Raw genomic sequence first — 21,195 nt, forward strand, 5'->3', positions numbered from 1 at the left:
CAATGTTATCAGAGACAGGACATGGAACTGACATAGTTTGCAAAACAAGAATTCATTTTATCCATATATATTTTGTAATAAACCTTTTATAGTACAAAGTTGAATAAAATATACCTAATACTAAATAATGTGCAGTGGGAATGAACTGAGGAACAGAGTTCTCCCTGCTAGGAGAAAAGCTCACAGTAGTATGTCCAATCCCTTCATTAAAAGGGCTGCATGCCAAGCATCCTCTGTGTAAAATTTTAATTGAAGCCAGAAGAGTTTCCCCACATGGAATGCTTGCAGACAACTGTGGTCTAAAACTGGTGATCCATACTGGAAATTAAAATAAAATCTACTCAACTATTCTCTTGCTTATACAGTCTTCATTATTAATTGTGCAGATTCTATACACAAAAGAATTTCAAACCAGTTCTTGGTCTGCATGGTGGAGTTCTCTTAGCTTTGCAGTGCAAAATCTATGAATCTCTAGCTTTCCCTCTGCAAAGAACTACTATCTACCTTATAGATATTCATCAGATACTTACAGTTTCAGGATTATTTTCAAATATTTCCCTGGCTTCTTCCTTATTGCATAATTCTTCAATGCACTCTCTTTCTAGATTTCCCTTCTTACTTTCTTCCATAAAAGAATTTGCTCGACGTTTCCTCACCAGGAACTGAGAGGCATACTGCTGGGATAGAACTTTGTAGAAACAAAGGAGCTCTGTTGTTATTTATTTTTTAACAGCTGAAAAACACTGTAAGCACTGAATAAATATGAGAATCTAACGCAAAAATCTGAACTGAATGCTTAGTCAGGAGTTGCTGTTTTCTATCATTTTGGAAAACGTGGGCAAGAAATCCTAGGATTCTGTTTTCTGTATGTGGGGTAGCTGTTTCTGACCAAAAAAATCCCGAGTCACCAAAAAAAAAGTTTGTGCAATGCTATGCCTGAAGTATAATTTAAATGTCACATTCAGGACAAGATTTGGTTTTTAGCTATGGATATTACAAAGTGAGATATGTGACCAACAAAAAGCTGTGAAGCCTTTTAAATTACATGTTTCAGTGATCTAGGAGTAAATATTCTGATTCTATTTAACTTACGTGAGACCAAAAATGTGTCATAAAATGAGGCTACCTGTTATATGTAATGAACGTATATGTTATTTTATTTTTCAGACTGTAAAGAACAAGAAAAAGGTGAGTATGATATCCCAAGAAATATCAAGGCAGACAACCTACAAATACATTCACATTTTACCAAGATAAAATACAATCCTGGCTAACTTTTACATTTCAGATCCATCATGTTATATGTCATTACTTCATTTTCATGTATCCTGTTATTGGCATTTTATTGACTTTTACACAAATGGTGAAAAAATAAGTGAGTTGAGAAATTATATTTAAAATGAAAGATGTCTTTGCTTTGATGTTCTTTGTAGAGCACACAGCACTACAGGAACAGCAACTAAATTAGACTGCCTTGTTAGTTTAATTTTTGGACGTACCTTGTGATTAAGAGAAAAATGGATGAGCATAAATGGAAAAAGTCCAGCTGATAGGGTTAAAGTGCATGGCTGACATATGTTAACTAAAGAGCACCACACTTCTACACCTGCCCTTCTTCTATCAGCCTGGCACAACTTAATCTCTCAGACACACAACGTGTGAGTGTATGACACCTGCAGTGCAAACCAGGTACGGTGTACATACATATTCATCACGAGTCTACAAAGAAGATCAATTCAAGCAGACATAGTCAACTCAGTACTGTTTATGAGCACGTAATACCTCAAACCCAGAGCACCTTTATGAGACATGCCTGCAGCCAAGTGTCAGAGAACAGCCTCCCAGTGTCTGTGCACTAACAGGAAAGAAAAAACTTAGATGGCTTATTAGAAAGAGCAGCTAATGAATCCCAGAACCCGAAGCGAGAATAGCTTTCAGGTGACAGACGTAATTAAAACCATACCATCCTAAGCACACTCCTTAAAGGTCTCCATCAAGTGACAGGGAACACAACTGAAACACTCTGAAGTGCTGCAACACTGGATAATGACCTGAAGAAACATTTGTTACAGCATCCTAAATGTATTTGATGTGGGATAAGCTTTAACTCCAAACTGATCTATTTGCTTTCATTCTGGTAAGACTAACCTTCCCATTACGGCAATAGGTAAGACTTCCTGAGCATAAGGTGGACGTACTACAGCATACCTCCAAAGTTTTGAAGCATACCTTTATCTCGGAGAGCAACCAGCAAGTTGCTTAGAAATGCAAGGAGAAGTCAGCTTGTGCCCTTCCCCACTAATAAGTATATGAGCAGGTAGCGGTCTGGTATTTGAGGATTCATTTTTTTTTATACATGTGTTGATCTACAAGGTGGTCTTACTGCAGAATGGAAAGAACTCTGTAAGGTGAAGACTGATCCTCAAGGAAACTCCTCGGAGAAAGAAAAGTCTTATCTCACTTTCTGGGTCCCACTTCCAGGAATTCTTGGCACAAAAGAAATGATTCAAGCCTGCTTTCCTCTTCTACTGTTTTCCACTTTCACAAACCTTAAGGTACGCCATAAGTACCTCTCAAGGGCTGTTAACAATGTATTTCAAGAGCTGGATTTGGATTCTCTGGTTGTTATGTATCCTCCATACAGCTGCTGCAACTGTGGATCTCCTAGACGTCTTCTCTCAACCCGCGAGCCTGCCACTAGCGTATTGTCTGCTGGCAGACTGGCAAAAAGCACGGTGAGATGACAGGACAAGAAGGACCTCATGAGAGCTCTTCTGAGCCCTAATCGCACGGGAAAGCAGACCCAGAAAAACATTTTGATTATTTATCACCACCTGTTGCTAGCAGTGCTATTTTAATTAATTTGGGTAAATGGCTGTATTTGTCATTACATAAAAGCAGCCTAATAGGGAGGATGAAGAAAGTCCATCTGTTCTGAGGGAAAGGAGTGACAACAAAATGGTAAAACTGTGCATTGCACCTGCTGACTTTGTTTACACTGGAGATTTCTACCAGCACAAGCATGCTGACATAGCTTTGGGGCAGAGAGTCTGTGGTGTGGATGAGGCCTCATTTACAGCTGACTTGAAACAATCTTGTTTTGACCTTTAGCTACATCATTCTCATTTTCACAAAGTTTTTCAGTAAATAAGCACAAGAAAATTCCAAGTGTGTGCAATTTTCGTGAGGACATTACACCAGATATAACACTGTCTACCTCATGTTTTCAATACAGGTCTTTTCCCCTACACCACAATAGTTCAGCCTTCTCCTAAACTAACTTCCTATGACTTCTGAGTTTAAATGAAACATGTAACTCAATACAAATTCTGTATTTTTAGTGCAAGTATTTCAATTTCCATGCACAGAATTAGTAGTGTATTTATTCAACTAGTTTTTTCCTTATAAAGATTATGGTAGGATCTTTATTTAAAAAAAAAAACAAAAAAAAATGGTGACTGCTGCTGCTGCCAGTTTGATTACAGGAAACTCCAGCCCACTTCTGACCCTGCCAAACCAATAGTTAACCCTTAATGAACTCGGTGTGTTTCATTTGGTTAGCACTGAAGCCTTACAGAATTCAGTAGCCCTATTATTTCAATAGGTGTTATACAGACACTGTGTCGTGGTTACTTATCAGGCACCTGTTTAGAAGTAATGTTACTGAAAAAGAAAAAGAAAATGGGGGGAGAAGATGAGATTCAGTGGTTCATTACGACTGTTTTGTAGTGCAGCTTGTTAAACATAGCTTACAGCTGCTTACCTAATATCCCAGTTGTGGAAAGCAGTTGTAGCCTACTAGTACTCTCTCCCAGAAACTCAGAAGACCCAATAAACTGAATAAAAAGGACATGGGATGCCACTGTAGAAAGTGGCATTATCTGGTTTGTACAGCTTATCCAAAACGTGTCCCTCACTGGATGTTGGACCAAATGCAGCTGCACTGAGATTAGCAGAGAGGCAACTCTCCTTTATGATTACTGAATGGTACAAGCGGCATTATTAAGATCTTTCTGTTTTCTCTTTTTTTTTTTTTTTTTCCACGTTCCAGAAATAATCCCTGGCATTGTTCAGAGCCAGGGATACTAAACAGAATTACACGGACCACAGAAATTTTGCGTGAATGGGACAACTTCTAATTTCCCACTGTTCATAAAAGAGAAAACTGACAAGGTATGCAGTGAGGATGATAAATGAAATAGAAAATGTGATGAAAACAGGAGAAAAGAACATTACAAAATATTTCTTAGAAGATTTATTTTTAGGACTTGTTCAAAAATAAGCTGTAAAATGAACTTTAATCTTTCCATACTGTTCCCTCCATAGTCACAATCTCTAGCATTCAAACAAAAGTCTGAATAGTAAACATTAGGTTTTTCTTCTGCCTGTTTAATCATTAGTAAAACACGTCAGAAACAGGCTTACTTTGAGCTGCAATTCTGCTTGTTCCAGATACACATTGTTGTCTTCTACTACTAAGCTCAAATATTTTCGTGTCAAAGTCATAAGCTTTGATTATTTTTTTTTTTAATTCTCTACGTGAAAGCAAGTAGTTCTTACCCAGGCTGATAGGTCTCAACTTATCAAGAGAGTCAGGGCCGCTTGCCTGGACTCCACAATAACGCCACCCCCTGAGACCACCATCTATCGAGCGCTTCTCATCCAAGCCCTATCCGACCCCTCAGCGGCAGAGCTGCACTTCGGCCGCAAACAGCTTCAGAGCCGCGACCAGCGCCAGGTGACGGCTCAGCTGCCCCAACAGTAACCGCTGGCTTCCAGAAAGCCGCCAGCACCGGCGGGACCGAGGCGCTCCGCCAAGGCGGCGGCGGGGTGGCACCTACCCGGGACGGGAGGCCGCGATGCACCGGACCGGTGGGGAGGGCCGCCCCTCGCCTCCGTGCTGAGGCGGCCGCCGGCGGGCACCCCGTCCTCACGCCCACGGGGAGCGTCGCCGCCCCCCGCCCCCCCGCGATAGGCATCTTACCGCGGGGCCCCCCGGTCCCACTCGCCCTCCCCCCCAGCCCTGCCTCACTCACAGGTCGCGGCCTCGGCGAGGGCGATGGCCACCGCCAAGCCCGCCAGCAGCGGGAGGCACCGCCTGCCCCGCGGCCTCATCGCTGCCGGGGGGCGGCCGGAACCGGGCACGGCGCCGTGACTGCGCGGCGGCTCCTCTGCGCGGCGGGGCCGGGCGGTCCTCTGGGGGCGGGAGGGAGGGGCAGCGGGGCGGGAGGGGGAGGCTGGGCCGCGTCCGGGCAGCGTTGCCCTGCGGCAGCGTCAGCCGGGCGCCGGGGGCAGCGTTCGCGCCGCGGAGAGGAGGGGGGGCGGCGGCGGCCGGGCACGCGGGGGTCCGCAAGCATCCTCCGCGGGAGCGGCTCCCGGCGCGCCGCGCACAGCGAGCGGGAGGGCGCAAACCGGGGAGGGCCAGGCACCAGCGGGAGAGGGGCAGAGCCGGCCCGGCGACGGGCGCTACTGTAGGGTCGTGCCGTTGTTTACTTTCGGGATGGGGGACGGGGCTGGGGAGGGGGGGGAATGGGGGGGTGGGCGTTCTGACCTCGCTCCCTTATAGCTGATTGGCTGATGCGCCGCGGCACCGGGGAAGCCGCCCGCTCCTATTGGCTAGCCGCGGGCCTGCCCTCTCGCATTCCTCCGCCCGAGCGCGGGCGCTGCCTGCCTTCGCGCTGTGCTGCTGCCGGGAAGTTTGTCCCTTCTCGCCGCCCGTTAGCGGTAACCACGGGTTACCGGCCTGGTTACGCGTCCCCACTGCCTCGGAGATCTCGGCTGCGGCCAATGAGCGGCTGCGCGCGAGCGGGGTGTCGGGCACGTGACGCCGGAGCCGCTGCCTCGGGCCCGGCGCGGCGGAGCCGAGCGGAGCGCCGCGGCCGCCTCCTCCTCCCGCCCCGCCGCGTTCGGCCGTGGGGCGACCCCAGTCCCGCTGCCCGCCACCCTGGCGGGGACGGGCCGCGCGGCGCGGAGCCGTTAGCGCTCGGGCTGCGCGGCCTCAGCGCCTCCGCTGAGCGACCGGTAAGCGCTGCCGCGGGAGGGGGGCGCCCAGGCGGCGGCGGCGGCGGCGGCGGCGGGCGTGAGGTGGCTGGTGGCGCGGCTCGCCCCTGGCCCCGCGGGGGCCTCTTTCGCCAGAACCGGCGGGTGCCGGCGGTGCCGCGGGGGAGCGGCGAGGCGGGGAGCTCGGGGCCGGAGCGGAAGCTTGGGTGCCTCGCGGTGCGGCGGGTGCCGTCTTCAGGCGCTTGAGCCTCCGGGGAGGGCCCGGAGCAGGCCTGCTGCGGCGGGGCGGGGGCAGCTCCCGGGCCGGCTGGCGGGTGAGGTCGCCGGCGGGGAGGGGTCGCCCCGCCAGGCTCGGGCCGGCGGAGCTCGGGCCGGGTTTGTTCCAGCTGCGCTTCAGTCTCTCCGTGTAAAACGTACCGGTGTGTGTCCGCAACGGCAGCCTCGGGCTATGGGTGTGTTTGGCCGCCTGCGTGCAAGGCTTTAAGCAACAGAGAGTTGATTTTCTCTAAAATGTAGATTTTATAGAGAAAAAAAAAAAGTACTCCCACAGTGGAAAAGAGGAGCAAAGTGCCGAAATGTCACTTGAACTACGCTTGTAGTAACTTTTCTTTACAGAAGAACTGACGGTCCTAGAACTACTCACAAATACTGGTATGCTTCAGTCTTTCAAGACCTTTCACGTCTTGCTTGCACTTCATGCACCTGTTAGCTATACTGCAATTTTGGCAGAGAGGATGGTGTTCAGATTTTTGCTGTATTATGCTTTTTTCACTGCTCAATCACTTGGTTTGCTGTTCAAAATACAGCACAATACAACTAAAATACTGTGTTCTTATAGCTAAAATTCAAACGAGTCATGCAAGGAACATCACAGTAGGAAGTTAGATATTGAAACTTTAAGAGGAGGGTCAGCTTTAACTGGTATGTTTAATTATGTTTTAAAGAAAGTGGAAACTTGATGTGACTGAAAAAAACCTCCACCATAAAAGCCTCTACCAAAGGCAGAACATTTAATGTAAATGTTCTGTTCACGCTGACAGTGAAATGTTAAAACATGCTTGTTTTCTACTTTGGTATGGAAGTGGATAAACTTGTTCATCAGATGACTTTGGATGTTGGGCTTGCTGGTACCCAGTACTTTGGATCATGTAACATATGGGCTGCTAAGTAGCTCTGGATCTTAATCTAGAGTGTTAAGAGTTAATGCAGTTATCACTCATGTTTTTCTTAGTCTCTGTAGTACATTTTCTCTGTTCTCTTACCTAAAAATGGGATCTTTGACATTCTTAGTCCTTGACACTTGTGTTGACCGGTTACCTAAATGGAATACTGGCTTAACTACGCAGTTTTACATATTTCTGAGCTTGTGGGCATGTTGGTTTTGCTTCACCTCAAAAAGCATAAAGAGTTCAAGCCGACAGACATAATATCTGGAACAAATTCTGAATGTTGTTATTGCAACATATGAAATACATGTTAGTGTGTTCCGTACCTATTTCAAGGATCAAGTCTCTCCAAAATAGCATAACACAATGTGATTTGCCTCCGTACCATCATTTTCTTAGCAGTGTTGAATGTCCTTTCCTCTTATAGTGGCAAGTTTTGGAAATTTTTTATTTGTCACCTCCTGCCCACCCCCCTTTAGGGTTTTCTGTTTAAACAAGATTCCTCTGTTATGAAATAGTTGTCCTCTGCTCTTCACTCTCTAACAAGTTTTCCTCATCTCATGAATCCCATTTGAATGCTATGAGCCATATTTGTGCTTTAGAGCACTTTTGTGACAATTTGCAAAGCTACACAGTCTGTGCAATATGGGATGGAAATTGTCCTGTGATGATACTCAGGCACTGAAAATGTTACGTTTTTGTCAGTGCTTTGTTCACTGAGCTGTTACAGTTTGCTTTTTGACAGATTGAACTGAAAATTTGTGTAGCTATGTTCTCAAAGTTAGCTTTGTTGGCACTTGCTTGTAGGTTGAGGCACCATACTCCACTGCATGTGGGGTTCTTTTTTTTTTTTTTTCTGATCTTTGGGTTCTTCAGGGCCTGATTTTAATACTTGTAATAGTTGTAATCCTCTTGCTCCCCTTAGGAACTTCTCTGTTCTTCATACACTAAGCCGTTCCGTGGAGAAGCTATTCTCAGGTGCTTTGTGTTAACAGACTATAAATATTTAAAGAATACCTGTTGTCTCTGCTCTGGAAGAAATCTGACCTTTTTCTAACATTGAACGATGACAAATCCACACAAAAGCATCCCTGAATACAGCAGGTTCATAAGATCAGAAGGAGTTCTCAATTCCTACCTGTATAAATTATCTAAACCATCATCACAGAATGGTTTGGGTTGGAAGGGACCTTAAAGATCATCTAGTTCCAAACCCCCTGCCATGGGCAGGGACACCTTCCACTAGACCAGGTTGCTCAAAGCCCCGTCCAACCTGGCCTTGGACACTGCCAGGGAGGGGGCAGCCACAGCTGCTCTGGGCAACCTGTGCCAGTGTCTCACCACCCTCACAGGAAAGAATTTCTTCCTTACATCTAATCTAAATCTACCTGCTTTCAGTTTAAAACTGTTACCTCTCATTCTATCCCTACACTCCCTGATCAAGAGTCCCTTCCCATCTTTCCTGTAGCCCCCTTTAAGTCCTGGAAGGCCACTATAAGGTCTCCCCAGAGCCTTCTCTTCTCCAGGCTGAACAACCCCAACTCTCTCAGCCTGTCCTCATAGAGCAGGTGTTCCAGCTCCCTGAGCATCTTCGTGGCCTCCTCTGGACCTGCTCGAACAAGTCCATGTCCTGTTTATGCTGGGGCCTCACAGCACTGCAGGTGGGGTCTCCCCAGAGCAGAGAAGAGGGGAAGAATCCCCTCCCTTGACCTGCTGGCCACACTTCTCCTGATACAGCCCAGGATACGGTTGGCTTTCTGGGCTGTGAGCACACATTGCTGGCTCATAGTCACTTTTCCATCCACCAATACCCCCAAGTCCTTCCCCTCAGGGCTGCTCTCAATCCACTCATCGCCCGGCCTGTATTTGTGCATGGGATTTTCTTGACCCATGTGCAGGACCTTGCACTTGGCCTTGTTGAACTTCGTGAGGTTTGCATGGCTCTTCCTCTCCAGCCTGTCCAGGTCCCTCTGGATGACATCCCTTCCCTCCAGTGTATCAACTGCACCACACAGCTTGGTGTTGTCAGCAAACTTGCTGAGGGTTCACCCAGTCCCACTGTCCATGTTGTCAACAAAGATGTTAAACAGCGCCGGTCCCTTCACCGACCCCTGAGGAACACCACTTGTCACTGCTCTCCACTTGGAAATCGAGCCGTTGACCACAACTCTTTGAGTGCGACCATCAGCCAAGTCCTCAGCCACTGAGTGGTCCATCCATCAAACCCCTGTCTCTCCAATTTAGAGACAAGGATGTTATGTGACTATGAGCCAGCAATGTGTGCTCACAGCCCAGAAAGCCAACCGTATCCTGGGCTGTATCAGGAGAAGTGTGGCCAGCAGGTCAAGGGAGGGGATTCTTCCCCTCTTCTCTGCTCTGGGGAGACCCCACCTGCAGTGCTGTGAGGCCCCAGCATAAACAGGACATGGACTTGTTCGAGCAGGTCCAGAGGAGGCCACGAAGATGCTCAGGGAGCTGGAACACCTGCTCTATGAGGACAGGCTGAGAGAGTTGGGGTTGTTCAGCCTGGAGAAGAGAAGGCTCTGGGGAGACCTTATAGTGGCCTTCCAGGACTTAAAGGGGGCTACAGGAAAGATGGGAAGGGACTCTTGATCAGGGAGTGTAGGGATAGAATGAGAGGTAACAGTTTTAAACTGAAAGCAGGTAGATTTAGATTAGATGTAAGGAAGAAATTCTTTCCTGTGAGGGTGGTGAGACACTGGCACAGGTTGCCCAGAGCAGCTGTGGCTGCCCCCTCCCTGGCAGTGTTCAAGGCCAGGTTGGACGGGGCTTTGAGCAACCTGGTCTAGTGGAAGGTGTCCCTGCCCATGGCAGGGGGTTTGGAACTAGATGGTCTTTAAGGTCCCTTCCAACCCAAACCATTGTGTGATTCTATGAAGAGGCCGAACTCCTGGCTGTGGCACCAGTCCCCTTAAGCATTTTTTTTTTTCCAGATTCCACTGGCCTTTTCGAACCCCTTCTCTTTGATTGGGAGCTTTGATGAAAAAGCTACCTGTTCTTCAGACTCACTTACCACTGCTCTCAGGGCTCTGTAATCCTTCTTGATACTCCTCAGAGTGCTCCTGGTTGTACTACCGGTGCCCACATGAAACAACAGCAGTGGATAATAATCAGTGGACTGTGTGAGGCTTGGCAGTCTCTCAGTGACACCCTCGATTCGAGCCCCCAGTAAGCAGCACACCTCTCCAGAGAGTGTGTCAGTTTGTCATATGGGTGCCTCTGTACCTCTCAGAAGAGAGTCGCGTACTATTACCACCCATCACCTTCTCTTAGTTGCACTGGTTGTTACACAGGGAGCAGACCAGGCTGCCTTACTCAACTCCAGCATCTTTCCTGATGTTACAGGTCTTTCCTTTTTAGTCTGTGGAGCGATGAAGCTGTTCTGCAAGGGCACCTCACGCCTCGGGGAAGCTTCTTCCTCCTACAGATCCTTTCTGTTGCCAGCTTCCATTCTTCTGCATTATTGTCCCCCCTCCCTTCTCTGTCTTCCAGTGGGGGAGTTTTTGGCTATTTGGCCATGGGCTGTGGGTCTGCTGCAGGCTGCGCTTGGAACCAGCTATCTAACTCCTCAGCTATCTAACTTCTCACCACCTCAGCACCTGCTACAGGAGGTCCTCCACCTGGGCACACCTTTTGCAGGCAGATCTGCTGCCTGACCCCGCCTCAGGAGAAAGATCCAGGCATGTCCTGCAGCTTGAACCCTGCGCTGCAGCCTCTCCCTGCAGCAGCTCTGTCTGGGGGGAGGCATCGGCCATCGCTGGGGAGATGGTGCAGACCCCCCAGCTGGAGCTGCAGCCTTTGCTCTCAGATGTTTGTTAAGGACAAAATATGTTTGTTAGGGATGGTTCCTCAATTTTTGTTCCACTTCTATTGATCTAGATTTGGAAGATGACAACTTTGGAAAGTTGTTTTAATCTTTAATTACTCAGTTTTCTGCATCGTTTGAAATGACCTTAGTTTGAGGTTAGTTATAATTTAAAATATGAAAATATGTATGGAATTTCTTTGTTAAAAAAAAACACTTTGAGAAACAAGCTTTAGGAAACTTGCTGTGGTAATTCAAAGTGTCACTACTCTCAGTTAATCTGCTCATGGAGGCAAGTTAGCAGTAGGGAATATCTGTCTGTATCTCAGCTGCTCTGATATAAATACACTTGTTTTTTTAGCTTAAGCTACTGATCAGGATGGGAGCTAATATGATATGAGCCTGTGAGCTGAGGTGATAGTGCACATTCCTTCTGCAAGGTTGTGATAATCTGGAGGAGAGATTGATATGTCATTAACCACCACTCCCTGTCCCATGACATCTGCATGGATATTTTCACCTATGCTGTATCTCCCCCCCAATGCCCCTTCCCTCAATAAGAACAGTTGATGACTTGGGCTCCATCTCAGGAGGTGGTGGCTTAGGGCAGGGGAAGTGACTGTGGGTGCCAAGATCCACTTGCATTGAGTCACTGGTACACTCACTTGGTTCCTCAAAGGGCTCAGCCTCCTTTGGTTCAAGTGGTTCCTGCTGTGCTCTTATAATGTACAACTCAAGTCATGTGTCATTTTCCCCCAAGTTTGAATCTCCTTGAGATACACACTGGATTTCCCTATCCTTCCCCATTACCCACCAAGTGCATTTAAGCAAACATCATCCCACAAATAACTTTGCATTTTCCCAAGGCAGGAGCAGCCTAAACAGCCTTTTCCAGCCACTAACAGGTGCTGGACTCTAATATGCAGTAAAGTAAGCAAGCTCAGTGATCAGCACAGGAGCCTGCCAATTAACAACTATAACGTGCTCAGATCAAAGCTGTCATTATCTTTAGCCCCACGTTGGCACCAAGAAGGACTGTGGTGTGTTCACCCTTCCCAACAGCTAAACACGCACCCAGTGACTTGATCACTTCCCTTTCCCACGGGATGGGGAGAAGATAGAAGGAAGATGAGAAGACTTGTGGGTAGAGATAATGGCAGTTTGATGGGGAAAGCAAAAGCTGCATGCTCAAGGACAACAAAAAGAGGAATTAATTACTGCTTCCCAACAGTGGGCAGATGTTCAGCCACTCACTGGAAAGCAGGGCCTCAGCACACTTAACAGCTGCTTGGGAAGACAAGTGCAATAACCATGAACATTCCCCCTAACTCCTCTTCTCCCTGAGCTACTTTTTGCTGAGCACATTATATGTTATGGAATATCTCTCCCATCAGTTGGGGCCAGCAGTTCTGGCTGTGTCCACTCCCAACCTCTTGCCCACCCCAGCCTACTGGCTGGGCCGAGAGCGAGGCAGAGCAGAGTGGGAAAGAGAGAAAGCCTGCATGCCGTGCAAGCACTGTCCAGTAATAGCCAAAATATTTGTGCATTATCAGAAATGTTTTAGCCAAAAATACAAAGCACAGCAACATGCAGGCTGCAGTGAAGAAAATAACAGACAGACTCAGTACATCATCCTACCAGGGAGGTTGTGGGTTTGAACTCGTGAAGTAAAATTGTCCAAAACTTGCTGGTGAAAGGCCTTTATCTGCACAGTTACTGTTGTTTGCAGTAGAATTATGGTAGCTGAATAACTAAGGGAGTTTTAAGCTTTAAAACTTGCATCTTTGTGCACTTGACTGCATGGTTTGCGTAAGCTTTACTGTTTCATAGGTAAGTGTTTGTACAAATAAACACGCACACGATCACACAGTTACTCTCCATTGTTTGTTCCACTGAGCAACATCAGAAAGAGGAATATTCTCTGTTTCTTTCTCCTGCTTAAAGAGTAGAAAGTGGGATTGTAAAATGATGGAAGTACTTGATACTTCATTTAATTTAGTGACAATTACTAGATATTAAGTTGCCAGTTCCTCAAAGTACTCAATGGAGAACCCAGTTTCTTTGTTGTGGGATCTTTTTGTGTAAAAGAAATTGGCAGTTAAATGAATCTACTTAACAGGTAGGACATTCTTTGTTTACTTTTAATGTCTTACTCTTTTATGTTCTTACAAGCCTTACTCATGCTTGAAATTGGTCCTTATTTTCTGCCAATCAGCAGATCTGTGGGATGTGTTAGCAAGGCAAGCACTGGAATTTCGTAGCTTGATGTATCTTACTGCTCTAACTTGCAGGTTTCCTTATGTGCAGTGGTCTTGCATTAGTATTTTGTGTGAGTACTGTGTTGTTGCTGCCCAGATATGTAAAATAGGGGCAGATGAAGTCTGAGAGGATGGAAAAGTAAAAGACATAATGAGACTGTCATGGGGCTGACTGAATATGACACACTCTGAATAGTCAGGCTGCTGCTAGGGAAATGGCTTGCCCGGGTTATACAGAGGGGCTAACTATGCATGTCTTCTTTTTTTTTTTTTCTTGCTAACAGTGACAAGACAACATCTGGCCCTCTGCAGTGTCTCTCCCAGTCTTCCTGGGTTGTTCTGGACTGTCCACATTGTTTCTGTAGCTTTCATGATTCTGAATGGCTAGTGAAGAGGGATGTTCAGTCTAATGGCCAATTGCTGCAGCTGGTTAAAACGGTGGCAGGAACCTGTCAGGTAAACATGTGAAAGTATTCTACATTTCTGTGCTGACCTTCCCAAACTGTATTTCATGTCCTCTCACCTATGTTTTGCTTTTTTTGCTGTGTAACATTGTTTCGTATTTTTTAATTCCAAGACAAAATCTGTCATTTTTTTCTCCAAGAGAGAATCAATACATTTTCTGAACTTAAATGAAATGTTAATCATCTCCAATTCAGGTACTTTGTTTCTGACTTCAGGAAAATATAAAGTTCAAAATATTGTCCTTTGCATACTGTTTCCTCAAGTTGAGCAGTATGGGGTAGTGCTAGAAAGTTTATGTAAAGTTTATTTGGTTTTTGTCTTACCCATTTAGTGTCTACATTTTGAGATTCTGAAGTGTAATGTGTTAAAACACTTTTGTTTATAAGAGTAGACTGTAGCCCCAGTGTAATACTAGTTTTCTTACTGCTATCTAAGTATCTTAATACTGCATTTTGTGGGTAGTCCAGTGATCTATTCTTGCTTATGGAATTCTACTGTTCTTGTTTGTTTCTGTTACTTTTACTTTGACATCCTGCATACTTTTCCCTCCATTTAGCAGAGATGCACAGATAGTGCATAATTTGTTTTAAACTTTTTAAAAACTATGGGGAAGGGAAATAAAGGGTACACCACACTTATTTATACTTCACACTCATGTAGGAGGATTTGTTCTTTTCTTCAGTGCTTCATAGTTTAGGTTTTACGGAAGGTGCTGCTGTTCAAAGAACTATATTGGCTTGCATAGCCTTCTGACACCACCAATGTATTATAGACAATTGTGAGTTCATGGCTGTTCTGATTTTAGCTTGCTGTTAAAGTATAATTTATGATCCTACTGTTCATTTTTAGGCTCTTTTCTCAGAGGTTTTTGGCTGTTCTGAAAGAACTTGCATAAGTTATACTTCACGTATGATGCTATTATAGTTTTAAGACTGGAAATAACTGGTTTTAATATTCCTTCACTTAAAGGGGCATAAAATTGAGCAAATTCCTTTGACTCCTTTGCAATTTTGTGAATAGGAGGAACAGTTGAGGCATACACATAGGTTTTTCCTATTGCTTTACTCAAAAACCTATCCTGGTATAAATTCTAACCTGTATACCTGTTTGCTAATATATTGCACATACTCAACACCACTGGTTTGCACGTTTGCGGTCTAGATTGCTCCTGCTTGAAACAAAGGCACAGTGAGTCCCAGTGTTGCTTGTCTACAGCATCTGATGTTGTCTACGCAAGTATTGTATACTGTATAGTGTGTGCAGATGCACTGGTTCGGACAGAATTAAATTTCTCATATAGGCAAAACTTTGAGGCAGAGAGATGGTAAAAATACAGGGGAATGGAAATGAAATTACAGAAATTGTTAAAGAGACCATGACCACACAGAAAAAAAAGGATAAAATTTACAGTACCATGTAAAAACGAATTTCAGCAGGCAGATACAAGTTGAAAGCACAATCATTGTCTCATGTGAAACTTACAGCAGAATATTAGACTGCTCATTTCATAGCTTGTTCTGCTGTTCTGTCTAATCGGATGGTTTGACCACACAATTGTAACAATGCCTGCTACTTGGTATTTTGATACCTATTCTTTCAACTACTTTGTGGTACATTTGCTATGCATGTATTAAAAAAACCTTAATAAAGTAAGTGATGTCTAGCCAGAGGAAAAAAGATTTGAAATATCTTGCTTTTTTTTTTTCTCCTTATGGAGGAAGGTGACACTAATAATGGTGGGCCTTGATAATGCTGGTAAAACTGCTACAGTCCGAGGAATTCAAGGAGGTAAGCAATTATTTTTTTTTATCATCTAAATGGAGCATTTAAAGAGAGAGTATAATTACTAATTTTCCATCATTTTAATATGAAAATATTGCTTCATCTCTTAAGTTATCTCTCTCTCCCATATTGTTGAAAGAAAATTTTGGTGATTACACCAAAAGTGTTGTATGGTTGCCAAAGTAAGCATGTCACAGGAGAAGTAGCAGAGCAAGCTCTGCATTTGCTCCTTGGCAACTGCACTTCACATTATGCTGGGCTAACACAGAACTAGTCAGTGGTAGTTCGGCAAGGTTGCTACCATTTTGCTACATCTTTTTCAAAGGTAACGGTATGGTGTAGAGGCAAGGTAGACAGTATGGAGAAAGGCTGCTTAAGACCTTGCACTGTGCAGTATTAGAGCCTTTAGTCCACTTAAGACAGAAAAAATTAGTCCATAGATGTTTTTAATTATCCTGGAAACACGAAGACCAAATGTTCAGAGTACGTTGGCGCTTATGTGCCTTGAGTTGACCACTGTATTGTTAACTGTGCAAAATGCTAATTGCAACAAAATCTGTTCTGGGTTCTTGTTTAAATTTTATGAGCATGATAGTGTGTTTTTGGACTAGAGTAAGGTTTTTTTCAGCAGTTTAATAAATAGCTGAAGGAACATTGTAGCTACAAGCAAGCAGTCTGTCTCCATTAGTTGCTTTAAGTGAAAGAAAGTGTAGAACAGAAACTCTGAAGACTGCAGACCACACTCTAATTAATAATTACTTTGAATTAATGTAATGATACAAAATATTCTAGTTAATGATGTGTTTCACATCTTTGTATACATCAGAGAAATCAATGGACCTGATTTTTTTTTTTTTTTTTTCTTATGTGCATATGCTGAAGTTGCTTTCAGGTGACCAGTAACATGCATACAGCGGTAAACTTTATATAAAAATCAGTGTTGTAAGTATATTTAATGAGGGAAAAGTTCAAAAGAAGGAAATCGCCTGTGTATGTATATAACATAAAGGATGGTTCTAGTGATACATACTTTATATCATTATTTATCACCAGAAAAACACAGGCAATTTTCTAGGCAAATACTTCAGTAAGAGACCACTTGATTTTGGAGGGTACTTTCCACCATCCAGTGACACATGCAAGCAGGATATAATTTGAGATAAAACTTGTGCTTATGAAAACAAAAGTTCTCTAGGGGTTTTTTTCCCCCCTTGTGGGATTGTCTTTCTAAATAACTTTCACCTTGTGTAATAACAAGAGTGTACTTAAGTAGTGTTTCGGCAGACTTGGAGACTCCATCTCGACTTTCTGTTTACGCATGTTATGTAACTTCATAGATTTGCTAAAGTGTGAATAAAATTATGAATATTCTTTATATTCCTGAATCTTTGCCCTGAAAACATGAGTGCTTCATTATCTATCTTTCCATTCTGTTTCAAAACCAATTTTAATGCCTTTATTAGCTAAATGTTGACAGTTATTTCTAAAAGTCCTTTTTCTGGGGAAAAAATGGGATAAAGACCATGCCTTCATTTCTTCCTCTCAACAAGCTGAATTTTACATCTGTTTCTCCTGTCTTGTGCTACCAAGCTATGTAAAACAGTTGCAGAGATCCAATTAACACACCCCTGCAGAGACAGCTTAGTGGTGTGAGGCAAGTACATGCTTTCTTTGCTCTCCGAAAAGGGAGACAGCAAGCAAAAGTATTAATTAAAAAGCTATAGTTTTTTAGCATATTGAATGGCACACTAAATAAATAAATAAAAATAAACAAACAAAGACCAAAACCTGTTCTTGATTAAAGGGAATCAAATAGTTTACATCTCAGAAGAACATGGTTTCAGTTGCTTCATCTCAGCCCTTGGTTTGAACTTGTGAAGCTGTTTTGACAACCGTGAGGGATAAAGAATAAATTTGGCAGAGCACAAGGCTTCCCAGGTCATAATGTATTAACTGTTTTGTTTGTTTTCCTTCTCAGACTTGGATTAATACCATGAAAATGCTGTATAACTGTTCAGACTGGGAGCATTTGTGATGAGGGGGAAAGTAGAAACTGCAGTACACTAAACACCACTGCAATTTAACTGTGGTGTTAAATATTAAAAATTGCATTTTTGGCTCTTCCCACCCCTGCCCCTGGCCCCAGTGCTTCTATCTAAATTAATGTAAAGTATCTGGTTGAGAGACTAGTGTTTTAATTTGAAATTACCTGAGGAGAGGGAAAATTTTAATGTAAAAAATATGTGGTTAGCAATATAGTGTCACTTAACAGGGAGGGTTTGCTTCATGTTTTTAAAATAGGAATTTTGCTTCACAAGTCAAAATGTAAAATCCTCTAAATAACTAAGGACACTTTTTACTGAAGGCTTTCTTCTTTGAACTCTGACAGAGTCTCCTGAAGACGTGGCTCCAACAGTCGGGTTTTCCAAGATTGACCTTAAACAGGGACGCTTTGAAGTCACCATCTTTGATTTAGGAGGTGGAAAACGAATTCGAAATATCTGGAGAAATTACTATGCCGAATCCTACGGTGTAATATTTGTTGTGGATTCCAGTGACATTGCAAGAATGGAAGAAACAAAGCAAGCCATGATAGAAGTTTTAAACAGCCCTAAAATATCAGGAAAACCTGTGTTAGTGTAAGTAATGTGAATAAATGTTCTCCTAATAACCTGAAATTTTGTAAATTTTGACCTTCGATACACCTTCTAAAAAAGTATTATACTTATGTAGTACAAACATAAGTATAAAGTACACTAATATTACTGTAACTTTAACACCATGCAATATTACATTTAGTTTTGCAGTATTTCTGAAGTATTTATGCCAATCTTAGTGTCATACTAGTGAACAAAGCCTTTTCTGTCTTTCTGTGTGTCTTTCCCTCTTGAGTTGTAGACGGTGATATACTGAATCCATTCACTGCATCTGACATTAGATCTTATTTACTCCTTCTCAGGAATATTTATTTCTCTCTCTTTCATTAGCAGTGGAAAAATAATAAGTTATTGGGGTTTTTATAATCCTGTAAAATTCTAATATTAGTTGAAATGCTATGGTAGGTTGAAGACTTTCCAAGTTTGGCATGGCAACATGGTGTAAAAATATTGTCACTATTTAGGCCTACATCAGTTACTTAAACTGTAAATGGTTGATTATATCCTGCAATACCAGTAATCTCTCAGCAATAAATATCTTGGTCACTTAACACATGGTGGTGCTGCTGATACATGACCAGCAAAATTTTGTTAAAGAAGGCCTACTTTAATAGTATTTGACATATGCTTTTGTTTCAGTGCATGTGTTTTAATTTAAAATACCCAACTTAAAGTTTCAAAAGGTCTAGAGACATTCTGTCACAGAACAGATAGATTCATGAACTTCTCTGCTTAAAAACTAGGTTTTGTAAAATATTGGAAATAACATATTTTATTAGATTAGCCACACAAAAGGTCTTTGAGGACAAATACCCTTTTGAAGTTACACTATAAAGTATGGAAGTTTAAAATGGTTTATCAGGACAATATGTCTGGTGGACATAAGACCTCTATAATGCAGTATATACACAACATGTCTGTTAGATCGTAAAGAATCTGTAAAGCTAAGAGGAGAGGCCTCTTAAGAAGTAGTGATGCTCTGATGGTTTGAGGGTGAAACTGGCTAATTTTTTTGGTCAAGTGGAGTGTAGTTCAGCAAGCTAATGGTGTATAAATTGAAAAATAGATTAGATTTTAAATTCCATTGCTATCTAAATGTCATTAGTACAGGGAAGGCAATAAAACCAACTTAATGCAGCCAGTTAAACTCAAACCTGTTCTGCAAATGCAACTGTGACAGTTGACAGCTGTGTAATGTTTCTAAATAAATGCAACTTTAGGGTTATTTTCATAGAAATCTCTATGCCCTAATCCCGTAATAGAGTTTATTCGGGTGGCTGGCTGTACCTGCAGAGAGTTTAATGGTAACTAAACTAAGTTGTTTGATGGTATTGCCTTCTAATTGATTGAGCCTCAAGCTTTTGAACAGAATTTGCTCTTGCAATGTCCCAGTTATGTGGAGGGATCCAGTAGTTCTTTGTTTTATGCTCCCTATATGAGCCTGGCATCTTGAGTTATGAATTCTTTCCTGAATTGTCTTTGCTTTCTGTTTGGTGTCTGTGTTCATGGCATAGCTGTGCTACTCTTGGCATGTTCACATCATGTAAACCCTAGAATTTGTTCCAGTATTTGAAGCACTTCTTATATTGTGAAGCCTGCAAGTTGTGAAGCAGGAAGGCTTGGTCAGTAAGCCCTGGTGTCTGTGGTATGGAAATAGAGTCCTTAGCAAATGGGATTAAACTGGTCCCATGCGCCTTCCTTCCCTGAAGATGCCTTTGGTTGGAGATGCAAATACCCGTCACTTATACTTGCCAAATAAGAGTTCTGTGGCATCAACTTTTTTCTTTTGAGTCCCTAAAACTGAAAAATGAAAATGTGTCAAAAGCAGAATAAAGCAAACAGCAGATTCCAAATTTGTGGTGAAAGTTGTCCTTTTTTGATTTTTCCTTTTCTAAGGAGATTCAGCTTTTGTTTGTTTTTTGTTTGCTTGGGTTTTTTTAATATTTGGTATCCACGTAGCAATAAGTTCCCTAATACCTTGCTAAGTTTCTAATTAGTGCATTTTAGTCTGTGCATGTATGTGTGAAGGCCGGTATTTACTGAAAACAATGCAGTGTCCTCTGAGTATTAAATCCACGAAAGGTGAAGTTTACTTTAAGTAACTCCCTTCTCTCCCATGCTTTTGCAGTGCAGAGCACAATCTATTTATCTTTTAATAGAATACTGTTCTAATTTCATGCCAGAGGAGAGACAGTCTTTCTCTGTGTGATTTCCACACTCCACAAGTGCATGTCTGGTCTGGGCTACTGCTTCCCTCCAGCACTTGAAATAAACAGTGAGAAGCAGAAAAACAGGTGTAATTTGTTTATTCTCTGATGTCTGTAGGTGCATAGATTTCTCTACTGTGTTATTTTTATGCTTAAATACAAAGCAGTTATTAATGTTTTATTAATTACCAATTATCATCTTAAAAACTAGTAAAAGAACCTAAGCTCTAAAGGAATGAAAAGGAGCGAGCTGTAACTTCAAAGTGTGTCTGTGCTGAAGAATGATGAAAGAGGTATTGGTGACCTGATCAGAATGAAACAATTGAAATGTTTATACTGGAACCAATGACCAAAAACTTCAATGATCAGCACTGATTTTAGTCTAATGTTATTTACCCTAATTTGTGCTATATGCAGCATCTGGTACAATGAAGTATATGCAGGTATGCTCTAAGACTGGATGCAAGTCCATTCTGGTTTTTGAAGGCAGCAGCATATATGCAGTATCAGGTGTGTCATTGTGTGTACCTAGCATTTGTTTGTCTTTGAAATAACCTGCTGGTTATGCCTTTTTTTCTTTTTCATTTTTTTTTTCCTTTTGTGTACTTCTGGTAGACAATAATCAAAAAGACAGAATTACCTTTTTCTTTTGCATTTACGGGCTTTCATCTATCTGGACAAAACTGATCTTGCCAGTTGGATTGGGGGAAAAATAAAGTCTTCATGACTGGTAGCTAAGGTAGACCTTTGAAATAAACCATTGCTCATCAGAAAATTCCTTTCGTGTATTTGTAAAGGAACATACCAGTTATCAGGTTAGCAATATCATATTTG

General features: G+C 43.0%; 2 protein-coding genes across 7 annotated transcripts in view; one reads left to right on the plus strand and one right to left on the minus strand.

The window, feature by feature from the left end:
• PROS1 (protein S) overlaps window positions 1-5,491 on the minus strand; it is a 34,865-nt gene extending 29,374 nt beyond the window's left edge. The window contains exons 1-2 of the mRNA XM_074812245.1: window positions 5,037-5,491; window positions 531-688 (exon numbers count right to left, since the gene is read on the minus strand). Of these exons, the coding sequence (XP_074668346.1) occupies window positions 531-688; window positions 5,037-5,115 (237 nt within the window). The 5' untranslated portion in view covers window positions 5,116-5,491. The remainder of the gene's footprint in view (window positions 1-530; window positions 689-5,036) is intronic.
• Window positions 5,492-5,833: 342 nt separating this feature from the next.
• The window catches only part of ARL13B (ARF like GTPase 13B), a 52,764-nt gene continuing 37,402 nt past the window's right edge, over window positions 5,834-21,195 (plus strand). For 5 of the 6 annotated variants that reach the window (XM_074812257.1, XM_074812301.1, XM_074812275.1 and 2 more), the window contains exons 1-4: window positions 5,834-6,021; window positions 13,535-13,706; window positions 15,433-15,503; window positions 17,887-18,136. In XM_074812257.1, coding sequence (XP_074668358.1) covers window positions 13,648-13,706; window positions 15,433-15,503; window positions 17,887-18,136 — 380 coding nt within the window. In that variant the 5' untranslated portion in view covers window positions 5,834-6,021; window positions 13,535-13,647. Of the gene's footprint in view, window positions 6,022-13,534; window positions 13,707-15,432; window positions 15,504-17,886; window positions 18,137-21,195 lie in introns of those variants that run through there. The other variant, XM_074812285.1, reaches the window with a different exon arrangement.

This window comes from Strix aluco, chromosome 2, assembly GCF_031877795.1.
Source record: "Strix aluco isolate bStrAlu1 chromosome 2, bStrAlu1.hap1, whole genome shotgun sequence".
In the NCBI taxonomy this organism is placed as follows: Eukaryota; Metazoa; Chordata; class Aves; order Strigiformes; family Strigidae; genus Strix; species Strix aluco.